This window comes from Nannospalax galili, unplaced genomic scaffold (genome assembly GCF_000622305.1).
Source record: "Nannospalax galili isolate Female #2095 unplaced genomic scaffold, S.galili_v1.0 scaffold189, whole genome shotgun sequence".
In the NCBI taxonomy this organism is placed as follows: Eukaryota; Metazoa; Chordata; class Mammalia; order Rodentia; family Spalacidae; genus Nannospalax; species Nannospalax galili.
Genome location: NW_008360331.1, coordinates 4791154 through 4805924, shown reverse-complemented (window position 1 = coordinate 4805924; position 14771 = coordinate 4791154). Strand labels below are relative to the sequence as shown.

Below are 14771 nucleotides of genomic sequence, written 5' to 3'. Positions count from 1 at the left end.
GGGGCAGAAAGGTTGTAAGAGCCAGGGAGGAGGTGCATGACCGTATGGAAACAGAGCACTACAAGCTCCTGGGAACCTGCCCATATGAGTCTATGGCAATGATGTCAGCATAAACAAGTCCCATGCAAACTCAGTCAGACAAAAACACAGCATAGAACTGGGAAAATGAACAGCAGACCCCAATCTTATCAGAAGGAATATTGACAACTGATTGCTGCTAGATGAGGAACAGCTGACCTTCCTAAAACAAGGACCTCTAGATAGGCTCACTAGATTCACCAGATGGACAAATAGTAGGGAATGGCTGGGGGTGCCAACAACACAGTGGACAGTAGCAGCAATAACAGAGTCTAAGGTCGGAGGGAAGCTGTGGAGTGGGTGGATAGTTGAATAAGATGGTTTGGGATGTTCTGTATGATACACACACACACACACACACACACACACACAAATCAACAAATATTTAAAAATGAATTATATTTGAGGAGGAAGCATAAAAATTTACACATCATGTTAATTAGTAGAGGTGATAAACATTACCATTGAAATCTACCTGATGACTTTATAGACATACACAGGTGCCAAGGATCCCAGTGCAACTGATTATGACTAGTAATAATCAGATACATTCGGATTAGAGACACATGCACCAACATCTCAGTGTTAGTAGCAAAAACTGAGTCTTTCTGTAAGAAACAGTATATTTTAAAATGAAATGGAGATCTTTTTTAAAGGTTATTTCATTCAGCGTAATGATATGCTTCTTCTAAAAAAAAATAAAAAAGAATATTTTTAAAAAGGGTGATAGTCCAAATTAGGCCATGACAAGCACCCTCTAGGTAGTAAAGGTCAAATGGGGTGCTGCTGAGACCTGCATCCTAGAATCTAGGCCTCTAGCTTTTCTGTCAGAGAGATTTAGCTCTTGATCATGCTGTCTTGAATATTTTTTTCTGTATTAAGACAAGTGCAAAAAAAAATAAAAAAGAATATTTTTAAAAAGGGTGATAGTCCAAATTAGGCCATGACAAGCACCCTCTAGGTAGTAAAGGTCAAATGGGGTGCTGCTGAGACCTGCATCCTAGAATCTAGGCCTCTAGCTTTTCTGTCAGAGAGATTTAGCTCTTGATCATGCTGTCTTGAATATTTTTTTCTGTATTAAGACAAGTGCTTTCCAGAGCCTGCAGCGACTTCCTTGGAAGAACTTATTTCTGATACTCATTTACCAGAACTAAAGCACTAGATGAGTCCCCTATTTTGAAGTACAGAATTGAAAGTGTTTTAAAATGTTTTATTCCTAAGGATACTTTCCTTAATCTTATTTTGGAAGCAAGGAGAAGCTAAGTTTATGACTATATTAAGAGCCCTTATTGTAGTCAAAGCCTGTGAGAGTTGGGGCTATTAGGGACCTCAGGAGGCAGGTGCTGTGAGCTTCAGTTAGAGGTGGAGCTGGTACCAAACCAGGCCTCAGGAATCCCTCCAGAGCATCAGGCTTTTAACTGGAGTTGTAATCCACAGTACAGTGTTTGTACTTATTTATTGGATGGGAAAATTTGTTTTATAACAGGTCTTACTGGTTGAATAATACTGTGTTTTATGCATACCAGGAAATTATATAATCCTATGGGGGTTTTGCCGAAACTTGCTTTGAAACTTAGGCTAGCAAAGTTAAATCATTATATTTCTTTTTTTTCAAATGTGTAACTGAAAATTCAATTAAATTTTATTTGTAATTCAAATACTGGCATAAAGCTTAAGTGAAATTCTTCCTCATTCACAGCAAATTAAATCAAAATTTAAAACAATTGACTGACTGAAAGAGCAGTTGCCAAGTGCCTGCCTTGCCACTATAATGCTTTGACTGACATGATAATGCATTTCAATGAACTGGAGAAGTGACACAGCCAGAAACAGATAATCCTTCCAGGCCAGGTGTGTTTAATCAGCACCAATGTTTGCATAGTGTCCATTGGCACAGAATGTTCTACTAGGCACTTTTAAAAGACAGAACTTGGAGAACAAGCCTTCTAAAACTTTCCATACACATGGCACTAATGCTGAAGGGCACATGCCACCTCTCCAAACCCTATAGGGTGGCTGACAATGTGAGAAAATAGTGGAAACAGCTATTTTGTTGGAACATAAGTTTAACACTTCTTCATGAAAGGAATCCAATCTCTGAGGGAATGAGGAACAAAAGATTGGAAAAACATATCTGCACGAAGCAAATGAACATCATAAACTTGTTTATTACATAGAAATACAATCTCATATGTAAAGAGAAGTCAGACATAGCAAAGGAAAAGTTGATGGGAGGTACTTTATGTGGAATGGAGTTGAGGTGATGGGCCAGAAAGGGCTCCAGGGAAAGAAATCTACAGAAATGTTAAAATAATTTCATGGAAACATTTATATTAATCAGAACACACAAAGAAACTGATCATTGAGAGAAATGAATTATTTAAATGCCTGTCAGGAATTGGCATTTTTTAAGCTTCATGGACCTAAAAACTATTAGTAACCTTTTGATGCAGGCAAATTCCAATCACATTGACTTTTTAAATAGTTCACAATAGTAGATGGTAAGCTTTTCCCAAGACATTTTCCTCAGCACCATTTAAAAATATAGTATTCTTATTTATTCTTTGAGAATTTCCTACATGCATATAATACTGCATTTTGATTACATTCATTCTCCACCTCCAACTCCTCCAAGATTACTCCTCCCCAGGTGCCCAACTTCATGTCCTTAAAAAAACATAACCCACTGAGTCCCATTAGTGCTGCACATACATGCATAGTGTGGGGCCATCCACTTGAGCATGTTCAACCTATCATGAACCACACCCCTAGAGAAAACTCTTCCTTCACTAGCAGCTATTAGCTGTCAATACTGCACAAAGATAATTCTCTAATGAGGTCTGAGAACTGCACTAACCTTTAGATAAGTATTTAGAAAGCAGTTTGATACTATGTTCATTAAGCAAAACAATAGTAGTAGGTGCCCCTGGAGACCTATGACCCACCCAGCCACAGTTTCTTGACCTGATTTAGAGCAGCAGGCATGTGTTTTCTCCTGTGGTATGGGCCTTAAACCCAACCAGAAAATGGTTGGTTGCCACCATGACATATGTGCCACTATGCCATCCACGGATATTGTCCTAGTTTGTCTCTCCTTTGCTGTGACAAACCACTCTGACCATTACCAACTCAGGGAGGAAAGGATTTATTTGTCTTACATCTCCCAGGTCACAGTTCATCAGGGAGCCCAAGGTAGGAACTCAGGGCAGGAACCCAGAGGCAAGAGCTGGAGCACAGGCCATGGAGGAATGCTGCTTACTGGCTTGCTCCCTTGGCCCCTGTTCAGCCTGCTTTCTTATGAAACACAGGTGTACCTGCCCAGGGATGGCATCATCCACAGTGGGCTGGGCCATCCCACATCACTCAACAATCAAGAAGGTGGCCCATGTACATGGGCCAGTCCGATGAAGGCAGTTCCCCAATTGAGACTCCCTCAACCCAGGTGTGTCAAGTTGACACCAAAGCTATCCAACACAATTGACCCCTTGTCAACTTGACATACAAACACATCACTATTAAACCATAACCTTTCCAATTCTTGTCCCCAAGATATGATGTTAACATTAATATCACAACATAAGTCAGTACAGCCTTAAAAACCTCACAGTCCTTAAAAAAGTCCAAACACTTAAAAGTCCATAGTCTCTTAATAGTTTCTTAACTGTGGGTGGGCTTCTGTAAAATCCAAAACAAGTTCTGTCTTATTTCAAAGGGAAGAATCGGGCACACCTAAGCAAAACCAAAGTCCAGCAAAGTAGCTCAAGGCTGGACATATCTGGGATTCACTCACAATCTTCTGGGCTCCAAAGGGTACTGGCAGCTCCACTTCTCTGACTCTGCAGTCCACAGCACACACAGCTCGTCTTGCAGACCCAGGCCAGCTCCATTCCACACCTGCTGCTGCCCTTGGTGGTCATCCCATGGCCCCGGCATCTCCAAAAAGCTGGGGTTGCCACTGAAATTGAAGCTACACCTTCACCAATGGCCTCTTCTTGCCTCTTGGGGTGCAAAGCCTCAGATTCTTTCCATGACCCCTTAGTCTTGGGGTCTTCACTGCAACTGAAGCTGCACTTTCACCTATGGTCTTTCCTGGTCTCTCAGAGTGTCAAGCCTCAGATGCTCTCTGTGACCTCTTCACGCTTTCAACACCAGAACCATGCAGGAGACTTTTACACATTACCAAGTCCTGCTTCCAGCTTGAGATGGAGGCTCTCTGTGTCCTGACCCTGAGGAAATACCTCCCAGAAGATTTCATGGTGATGCTGGTCTCTTGTTACTTACAGCTGATTCTTCAGCCCCAGCCGACCAGAACACACAGATTCTCAATTCAAGATATCACACAAACAACCCTGATAATCTCTGCTTCCTTTTGAAACTTCACAAGCCAGGCCTCCATTGCCCACAACTCTTTCAACATAATTTTTCCAAGCTTCACAGCCACAAACTCTAAGCACTCAATGGCTTTTCTAGCCCAAAGTTCTGAACGCTTCCACAATCCTCCCCAAAATGCTAAGGTCAGGTCTGTCAGAGCAATATCCCACTCTCTGGTACCAATTTCTGTCCTAGTTTGTCTCTCCATTGCTGTGACAAATCACTCTGACCACTACCAACTTGAGGAGGAAAGGATTTATTTGTCTTACATCTCCCAGGTCACAGTTCAACAGGGAGCCCAAGGTAGGAGCTCAGAGGAGGAACCTGGAGGCAGAAGTTGGAGCATAGGCTATGGAGGAACTCTGCTTACTGACTTGCTCTCCTGGTCCCTGCTCAGCCTTTCTTATGCAATGCAGGGCCACCTGCCCAGGGGTGGCACCACCCACAGTGGGCTGGGCCCTCCCACATCACTCAACAATAAAGAAGATGGCCCATGGACATGGCCACAGGCCAGTCCAATGAAGGCAATTCCCCAATTGAGGCTCCCTTAACCCCAGTGTGTCAAGTTGACACCAAAGCTATCTAGCACAGATATATTTTGCCAAACAGATCATTGTTGTAGTTCACAGGGTTCACAACTGGGTAAGACTTATGAGGACTTTTTCCTTCTAGCAGCCTGCATAGGTATCTTCTAGTACCATGAAAGTTATCCACTAGGGAGGGAATTTCTAGGTCAGTACAAGCTTGATTTCTCCAAGCCTTGTGACTAGTGTGTGCATGTGTGACATCTTCAGCAATGGTATCTTACCATCAAGTTCTGGTGGGGGACCAAGAGCAATGGCAGTAGCCTGTATTGTTTTGGGGGTCTCTGGGACACCTCTGACCAACTGCTCAAAGGGAGGTATCCCACACCTGGCAGTGGGCTTTATATTTGGCAATCTGTGGCTTCTGGGAGAAGCATTGTCCCCCATGTAGGGTAATTTCATTTAAACTTACATGAAGTTTATAAAACAACAGTCTTCCATATGACTTTTTCAAACATTCTTAGTGTTGATATCCCTTCCTCTACCCCATTTTCTTTACCATCCCATCCCTCTTGATACTTAACACCCCCATTATTCCCCTATCCATTTTCAAACCATTTAAAATATTCTTTATTTATTCATTTTTATTTTATATATTTGATTGTATTGTTTGTATCTATATAAGTGCACCATCTGTGTGCAAAACCTGCAGAAGCCAGAAGAGGGCATAGGATCCCCTGGAACTGGAGTTGGAAATGGGTGCTAGCTGCCAGGTGGATGCTGAGACTTGAACCTGGGTCCTGGTCCTCTGCAAGAGCATTCAGTTCTCTTACCTGCTGCACCATCTCTCCAGCCTCTCATAGCATTTTTGAAGGGGGGTGTCCTTTCTCCACCATATGCTCTTGACATGTTGGTTGAAAATCAGTTACAGTAAGCAGGGATCCGTTTCTGGGTTCTCAGTTGTGTCACTGGTCTGCATTGATTTTGATGATAGATTACTCTATCTTTGATGATAAATTCTCTTCTGGGCACGATGGCTTTGCAGTGTGGTTTTAAGTCAATTCTGTGATACCTATAGCTTTTGTCTTTTCACTCATAATTAATTTGACTATTTGGAGGTTTTTTTTTTAAGTGTTGTTTTGTTTTGTTCCAGCTTCTGTGAAGAATGCCATTCATATTTTGATGAATTGTATAGAATCTGTATTTTCCTTTGGGTAGCATGGGCATTTTAACAATATTAATATTTAAAGTTCATGAACATAGGATACATTTTCATCTTTTTATATGTTCTTCCTAATTTCTTTTAATGGTGTTTTAATTATAGAGACCTTTAACGTCCTTGTTTAAACTTCCTCTAGGGCTTTTTATATATTTCTGTAGATTTTGTAAATGGGATTCTTTTTTTGTTTCTTTCCCATCAAGTTCACTATTGGTAAATAGAAATACTAATTTTATATGCTGATTTTGAATCATGAAACTTTACTACATTTGTTTTTCAGTTCTAACAGCTACTGGTGGTAATTGTGTGTACATAGGGATGTACATTGCTTGTACATAGGGATGATCTTCTCTCTAGCCTGATGTCCTTTACTTCTGTTTTAGCTTTATTTTCCTGGCTAAGGCTTAGAGTCCTGTTTCAGTATTAGTACTAGAAGAAGACATAATTGTCTTGATCCAAATCCTAGAGAAAAATGTTTTCAACTTTCTCCCATTTAGTATGATGTTTTCTGCGGATGTTATATATAGCTTTTGTTATGATGAATACATTTCTTCTGTATCCAATTTCTTGGGATTTTGAAAAATGTTGAATTTTTTTCAAGTGCTTTATCTATGTTGAGATGATGGGGTTTTTTTTTTGTCCTTCAATCTGTTGTTATGATGCATTAAGTTTATTGATTTGCATATGTTGAACTATCCATGTAAACCTGGGATAAATCCCACTTTCTATTTTTATTTTTTAGGGCTCAGTTTGCTAGTCCTTTATTGAGAATTTCTGCTTCTATGTTTATCAGGAACATTGGTGCACAGTTTTCTTTTTGTAAGTGTCCTTTGGTTTTGCTATCAGGGTAACACTTGGCTTCTAAAATGTGTTTGGAAGAATTCCCTCCCAGAAAGGAGCACTTTTACCCCCTTGGGTTCAAATCGATTTTTATTGGGAAATGTTTATTATGTAACAGTGGCTCAGAGTTACCTGGACTTTTCAACCTATACTGCATCCTCAAATGGAAATCCAAAATTTCTGCTAGTCCTACTCAACTTACTTTTCTTATACATTATTAAATATTTTCAGGAACTTCAATATTCTATGACCATTAAAATTCCAATAATGAAATGTGTCTTTTTCAAACAAACTATGACACTACAAATAATTTTGTATGACTTTTAACTTTATTAAGAACTTTCAGCCATGCATAATGGTGCATGCCTGTAATCCCAGCCCTGGGTAGACTTGGGGCGGGAGAGCTGAAGCAGGGTGATTTTGAGTTTAAGGTTATCCTGGACTAGATAGAAAGTTCCAGGACAGTCTGATACATTGCAAAACCCTGTCCCAAAAGAAAAATGGAAGAATTTTAGCACATATTATCAATATGTACATGTCTGCAGATAGATATGCATAAATATATGCCAATATAGATATAACAAACTGAAATTATTTTATTGTTAAATAGAATTATTACTATGTAAAAAGGGATTTAGGACTTGTTAAACTGAACATTATGATAAATATCAGTGTGCTTATAGCTATAGTTTTATATTTAAATAGTATCATAAAAGTTCTAGCTTGTAAAAAATTGATATATGCTGGTAAATAACCCTAGGTACTCTTATGAATCTTGAGTTTCACCATTATGTAATGACAATTCTAAAAGTTAATCAATGAAAAATGTGCCCTTTCCTCAAATTTCCCAATTATTTTTCTTAATCTAATCAAATAATGTGTGATACAATGGGATGATTTCACAATCTAATTCAAGTTAATTTACAGCATGTTTTAAGAGTATTTCTGCTTAAAAACAGAATAGTTGCAATGTGCTCAATGAATATTTCTCCAGTAAATACACTCACCATATCTTTACATTATACATCTATGTAAGGCACAGTGACTGTTTAAAACTCTGAAAAAAACTTTATCCTAACAGAAAAATGTTTTTTTAAATATAATTACAGCCTTAGAAAAAGCAAATTTTAGAATTTTAATGTTATCATTAAGTTCCATGCTAATCTCTAGGTACTCATTAAAGCAATTTTCATAAAGGTTCATTAAACTTTGTAAAGCTTCTGTATCTTCACCGGAACATCTACTTCTTCTGCAGCTATTTCTCAGACAGCTCCATGATCTCAGAGGGCACCGGAAGAAGAAAGGCTCCAGGTCACCACCCAGCACAGAGCATCCACCCACAGGATCTCAAAATGTCAGAACAGTTCGGATGCTGAAATGGAAAATGGCAGCTTTGAGTAATTTTTTTTTTCAAGCAAGAAAAGCCATACTTCCTTCAGGTCAACTCTGTTATGGGAAGTGGTCTGGGCCTGAGGTCTCCACCTGTTAGCTTTTCTTCTGTGCATCTCTGGTAAGGGAACTGAAGCTGGCTCTGAGAGCATTCACTTAATTCAATGGGCTAATCAGAAGAAAGAGCTTGCCTGGCAGCAACAAGGAGGAACAGGAAGGATAATCCAGAGAGTTTAGACTGTTTGATGCCCAAGGGATTGTAAAAGCAGATAAGGCTTATGTTCCCTTCATTCCCAAAGTTTAGTGCAGAGACTGGATGCTAGATGCTATTTCTTAGTTATCGAATAAGTAGATAATTAATAAATAAAAATATTTTTGTTCAGTAATGAAGGCCATTAAAACCACTCTAGGACACTGATGTTTTGGGGGACAATCTGAATTGATCAGATTAGTGAAAACAGAAGGTAGGAGACCCATTATCAAGTAACTATGTCAGCATGTCCAGATGAGCCATGACCAGACGGAGACAAGACAACGATCTTGAGCAGGGTAGAGGAGAAATTCTGAAAGAGAGACAAGGATTCCACCTGCAGGGCTCAACATCCCTTTGCATGCAGTAGGAAACAGTAAAAGAAATTAGATGCAACCCTATGTCTTCTACTCTGTCAAAGCAGAATAAGTGACATTATTTGCTTAGATGAGGTGTGATAGAGAATGAATTGCTTTGAAGTTGATGCAAACGGAGCATTCAGGGGTTTTATGTAGGAAAATGATGGGAATTGAAGGGCTGGGGTTTACAAATGTCATTTGGGAAATGACTGCATTAAGATGACAGAAGTAAAATGTCTAGAAGTAGAATTTATTTGGAATTAGTAATTATTTTTCAAACTCACTATATTAAAATATGTTTTGTTTATGTAAATAAATGACTGTTGATATAGGGTCTCCCTATTGTCCCAGCTAATCTGGAATTCCCTATGTAGTCCAGGCAGGCCTTGATTTCATAGAGATCCTCCTGCCTCTGCCTTCCAAGTGCTAGTATTAAAGGTACATGCCATCCCACCAGGCTTGAGCTTAACTTTTTTCTGACAGTTATCCATTCACTGTTTACTTGCTTAAAAATAATTTAAACATGTGTACATGTACCATAAGTCTGCACCAGGCATAAGGATAAGATACAACATTGAAAAGTATAGTCCCTCTTGCTAAGGGAATCCAAATCCGTTGCACATTGTAGACGCTCTATGAACAATTACAGACCCAATGAATGAAATCTGTTCTCACCCTATACACAGGCTCCAGGCATCCATAAAAAGGTGTAGCTGAAATTTGACTTTTTCATACTCTGCTTCTTGCCCAGTAATTATGAGGGACACGAGATGGGTAAGACACCATTCTTTACCTGGCGTGAACAAAGCTCCGTTTGAGGTATCTGGCCTATGTGCAGGAAAGCACACCCTGATGCTGCTCCTATGAGCCTGGACATATTATTTATTTGCTTTTGTAAACTTCATTTCATCAGCTGAAAATGGCAAGAATAATTTCTGATATACACGAATGAGAGAAAGCGCAGTTGGAAACGATCTGCAAAACTATAGAGGGAATTTTGTGGCATTACTTGAAGAAACTACCAGCTTTATGATTCCAAAAACTGCCCCATCTAGTGTGAAAACATATAATCCAGAGGATTTCAAAGAATTAATATAGGTTACTGACATTCTAAGAGAAGAAAGAAGTAAGTCACTATGTCCATCTAACTTAAACACTCCAAAGTAAAACAGGAGGGAAACATGTATATTTGTAAACACTAAAATTTAAAAGTAGCCTGTGAGGAAGAGTAAAAAATCACAATAAAAAACTTACCTTTACCCTGAATATAGCAACTCAAATCCTTCACTGATGTTTTTAAAAGGTAGGACATGGGTTATCAACTGGTCCAGGTCAAATTTCTTTGCCAGGAAATCAGTCACTAGTTTAGGTCCATCATCTCTACGTTACCAACCTGTAAGTAAGCACAGATTTACTCTTTGTACTTGGTAAACAAAGTATGAAAAAAGAGTATGAAAAAGTAAAATGTAAATCCCTTACGTTTTATGATTTCGTGTTTGTCTTTTCTTTCCTATCTTGTTGCCTTTCCCTCCAGTTGGATCACTCCCAACCACGTACAAATAAGCTGCATCTGTCACATCTTTTTAAAAATTTTTTTTATGTGTATGAGTGTATTGACTGCATGCATGTGAGTACACCAGTGTTGTGCAATGCTGCGGAGATCAGAAAAGGGTTTCGATTCTCCTGGAACTGGAGTTAAGGACGGTTCGTAGCCGCTACGTGGGTGCTGGGACTCCAACCTGGGTCCTCTGCAAGAGCAGTCAGTGCTCTTAACCGCTGAGCCATCTCTCCAGCCCATCTCTCCCATCTTAAGAAAAAAAGCCTAACAAAGCCGTCCTTGTTTCCTGTCTCTCCTTCCAGTCACTCCACATCTCTGCTCCTGTTGCAGAGAACTAGAGGGAATTGTCTCACATGCATGATTTCTGTTCCACTCCCTTTGATTCCTTTGTGGGCTCATTCTACACAGGTTCTAGCCCAGCACATCCATGTGCAGCTCTAGTCCAGGTCACCCTGACCTTCATACTAAACAATGGTCAACAATCAGTGGGGAAAGGAAGCACTGATGTGAACTGTGGGGGAGTCTGTGTGTGAGAGAGAGAAGTATGTTCCTATGTGTGAGTGCAGGTATACCCATGTCACATAGGAGGTCACAGAACCATCCCCTGTTAGTCCTTGTCTTCTACCTTGTTTGAGACAGGGTCCCTTGCTGTTCCCTGCTGCCTAGCTAGCCCACAAACTTCCAGATTCTCCTGCCTCTGCCTCCTACCACATCTCAAGAGTGCTGGGATTACAGATGCACACTACTGTATCTGGTTTTACGTGGTTCTGGAGATGTGAACTCTGGTCTTCATGCTTGTGCAGCAAGTACTTTACCCACTGAGCCATCTCCCAGTCCTACATGAAACTTTTAACGTACAATAAATGTTGAAACACTCCTATTATAATTTGTCTTCTTTTTTTTGGTTTTTTTGAGACAGGGGCTCCCTGTAGCCCCAGCTGTCCTGGAACTCACTATGTAGACCAGGCTGGCCTTGAACTCACAGGGATCCACCTGCCTCTGCCTCCCAAGTGCTGGGATTAAAGGTGTGTGCCACCACACCTGGCTTTATAATTTGTCTTCTATAAATAGCTACATTAAATTTTATAATTTCATTAATATTTTTCAATCTTTTCGAGACAGGGTCTCCCTGTAGCCCCAGCTTCCCTGGAACTCACTCTGTAGACCAGACCAGGCTTGAATTCACAGAGATCTGCCTGCCTCTGCCTCCTAAGTGCTGGGACTAAAGGCATGTGCCACCGTGCCCGGCTATTTCATTAACATTTGTGTTTGTATTTTCTACCAAATTATATACTTCTCTAATTTATGAATAATCATTACTTTGTTATTTATTTTCATTTTATGTGAATGAGTGTTTGACCTGCCTGTATGTAAGTGCACCACATATGTACAATGCCTGCAGGGACCAGGAGCGGGCATCAAATCCCTTGGAACTGGAGTTAAGAGATGGTTGTTAGCCATCATGTGGGTGCTAGGATCTAAACCTGGGACCTCTGCAGGAACAACCAGTGCTCTTAACCACTGAGCCATCTCTCCAACCCAGGCTAATAACTTTAAATAAACTGTATTTACAACATTTTATCTTCTGTCTCCAGTGAGACCTCTACCTGAGCTACAGACTCAGAACAAGGTACCCGAATGGTTATTATTTCACACTATGTAAGATCAAGTCTGATACTGAAAATGCTTCCAAAGTGCCTAGTGGGGTTCTGTACAAAGGTACCAGAACACAAGACCCCGAAGAGGAGAGGAACAAAAGATTTACTTGCCATCCCCTGCAAGAGAGATTCTGGTGGGAATCTGAACTGTCCCTGTAAAATGTGGCAATCCCTTCTGTCCATTTGTTTTGGCTTTGGGTACAGAATGTTTGGCAATGCTTTCATTAATTAATAACATATTTTTCACGAGCATTCTTGAATATGAGGAGAACGATGGATGCCATCAGAACTTTCTGCCATGTAAGTCATGCCAAGCAGAGACACTGTTGGTACCTTTTATTCAGGCCTTTGGGTCATGTGAGTTCCAGACACTGATGTAAAATATGCCTACTGATGTTAGCCCTAAGTCAAGTGAAGAATGGACACTATCTTTTGTGAGATTCTTACTACAACTCCGTTTTGGGTCATTTCATACTCATTGTTGGAAGAGAGTTGTTGGGAGAGTGAGGAGATGAGAGCACCAACTTCTCTCACTTAGCAGGCAGGGGAGGTAAAGCCATCACAGCCTGTCTAGAGGCCTAGCTGCCGCAGCTCTTCATGTGTGCCCAGTGAAGAGCAGTATCGGGTCATAGCTGAGCACCTTAGCTGATGGAGGAGCACCAACCACCACACTGGTCCCGTAGTTCATGTGGCAGGATGAGAGGGCATTGACCTGAAGGAGATTGTTGATTATATCCATCTCATAGGCTCAAAACTGGCCTATAGACAGTCACAGTTATGGTAGTTAACACAGTTTGTAAGTTATAAAATCAAATTAGGCCCCCAGGCTTTTGATTTCCTACTTGATTAAAAAATTATTTTTATTTATGTTTATAAATGTTTGGCCTGCAAGTATGTAAGTGCACCTATATCATGCAATGCTCATATAGACCAAAAGGGGCATCAGATCCCCTGGAACTGGAGTTCAGGACAGTTGTTAGCCACCATGTGGATGCTGGGAACTGAACCCGGATCCTCTGCAAGAACAGCCAGTGCTCTTAACCACTGAGTCATCTCACCAGCCTCTTGATTTTAAATAATTCTTAATGCAACTTTAGTCCTTAATCTCCTACTGACTTTAAGGCATGAAACAGCTATTACTGTGTCCAGTATAGATGTCATTTTCAGTACATTTAGTCCATCTTCACTGGCTCAGAACATGGGAAAATTCTTGCAATATTCTCATTCCAATGTCACCACTTCAGATAAGTCTTAAGTCATTTAAACTAAATGAAATTGAATTAATCAATAAAAATGTTTTGATATTTAGTCTGAAAATTAAAATATTAAAATGTGAGACAAAGATGCTGCTTTTCTTGGCAACATCTGGGAGGCTAGCCCCACATTTTCTGGTCATTCACCCTTTTAGTTATTCATTAATAACATTTAAGAATATTTGGTAGATTACAATGACAGACAGTGGTGTTTTTCAGAACACTGGTTCCTCAAAGTATCATCTCAAAAATCAGTAGACCCAATAATGTATCCAGCACTGCTCTTTGCTCTATAAATGTACAGCCTAGAGAGTCAGTTGCTCCAAGTGATGCTAAGAAAAGGATGTGACAATAATGGTAATTGAAGTCTTCGAATATCTCAATTACAAAATGCCTTAGAGCAAATTTAAAATATTGTTCAATTGTGAGAAAAACTGTTTTTGTCCAATTTTCCAAGTCTCATTACTCTATCCAAAGCCATAGCTTTCTAATTTCAGGCGTTCTGTAAAGTCAGAGATCTATATGCTACAGTCTGGCACTGCTGGCTGCTACACAGGAGATGTGTTTCATAATACTGAAGGCTCATGTTCTAAGGGGAACGGGGTAAAGGAAAACCAAGCTAACATGAAATGAGTGAGAAGAAGGATAAATCAAGAATTTGGGGAAAGAGACTGCAGCATTTAGAACTGTCCCCTTTTCCTGTATCATCTCCTTATTTTCCTTCAGGAGTCACCCTGTAAAACCTAAATTGCAAAACAAATTCCAGAGATGGAATCGCTTTTGCCAAGACCTCCTCCACATGTACAAGGAAACTTACAGACATAGGTTGACTCCTTGCTTTGGTTACATAAAAGTGGTATGATGTGATACTGACATGGTCAGGTAAAACTGTTATTAAGATTTGTGATTTTTTAGGCAAAATTGCTATGTGGTCATCATTAAAATTTTACTATATTTTAATGTATCTATCTGTGCGTGGATATTGGTATGGGTGCGGTGTTTGTAGAGATCAGAAGACAACTTGTGGGATTTGGTTTTCTCATTCTATCATGTGACTCCTGGGGATTAGACTCATGTTATCAGGCTTGGTGGCAAGCACATTTACCTGGTTATCAGGTCGTTGTTTCTCAATTTCTGTATCAAATTTGTACAATTAGTTTTTGGATTATCACCATGTTAAAAGATAACTTTAAATTCTTCACTTTGCATAATAATTTCAAAGATCCTTTTATATATGAATAGAAGTACGGGTAACAGAAATATAAATTCACA

General features: G+C 39.8%; 1 protein-coding gene across 1 annotated transcript in view; it reads right to left on the bottom strand.

The window, feature by feature from the left end:
* Nucleotides 1-7114: 7114 nt before the first annotated feature.
* The window catches only part of LOC103728080 (alcohol dehydrogenase class 4 mu/sigma chain-like), a 28261-nt gene continuing 20604 nt past the window's right edge, over nt 7115-14771 (bottom strand). The window contains 4 exon segments of the mRNA XM_029560251.1: nt 7115-8404; nt 10285-10446; nt 11268-11279; nt 12852-12985. Of these exon segments, the coding sequence (XP_029416111.1) occupies nt 8380-8404; nt 10285-10446; nt 11268-11279; nt 12852-12985 (333 nt within the window). The 3' untranslated portion in view covers nt 7115-8379.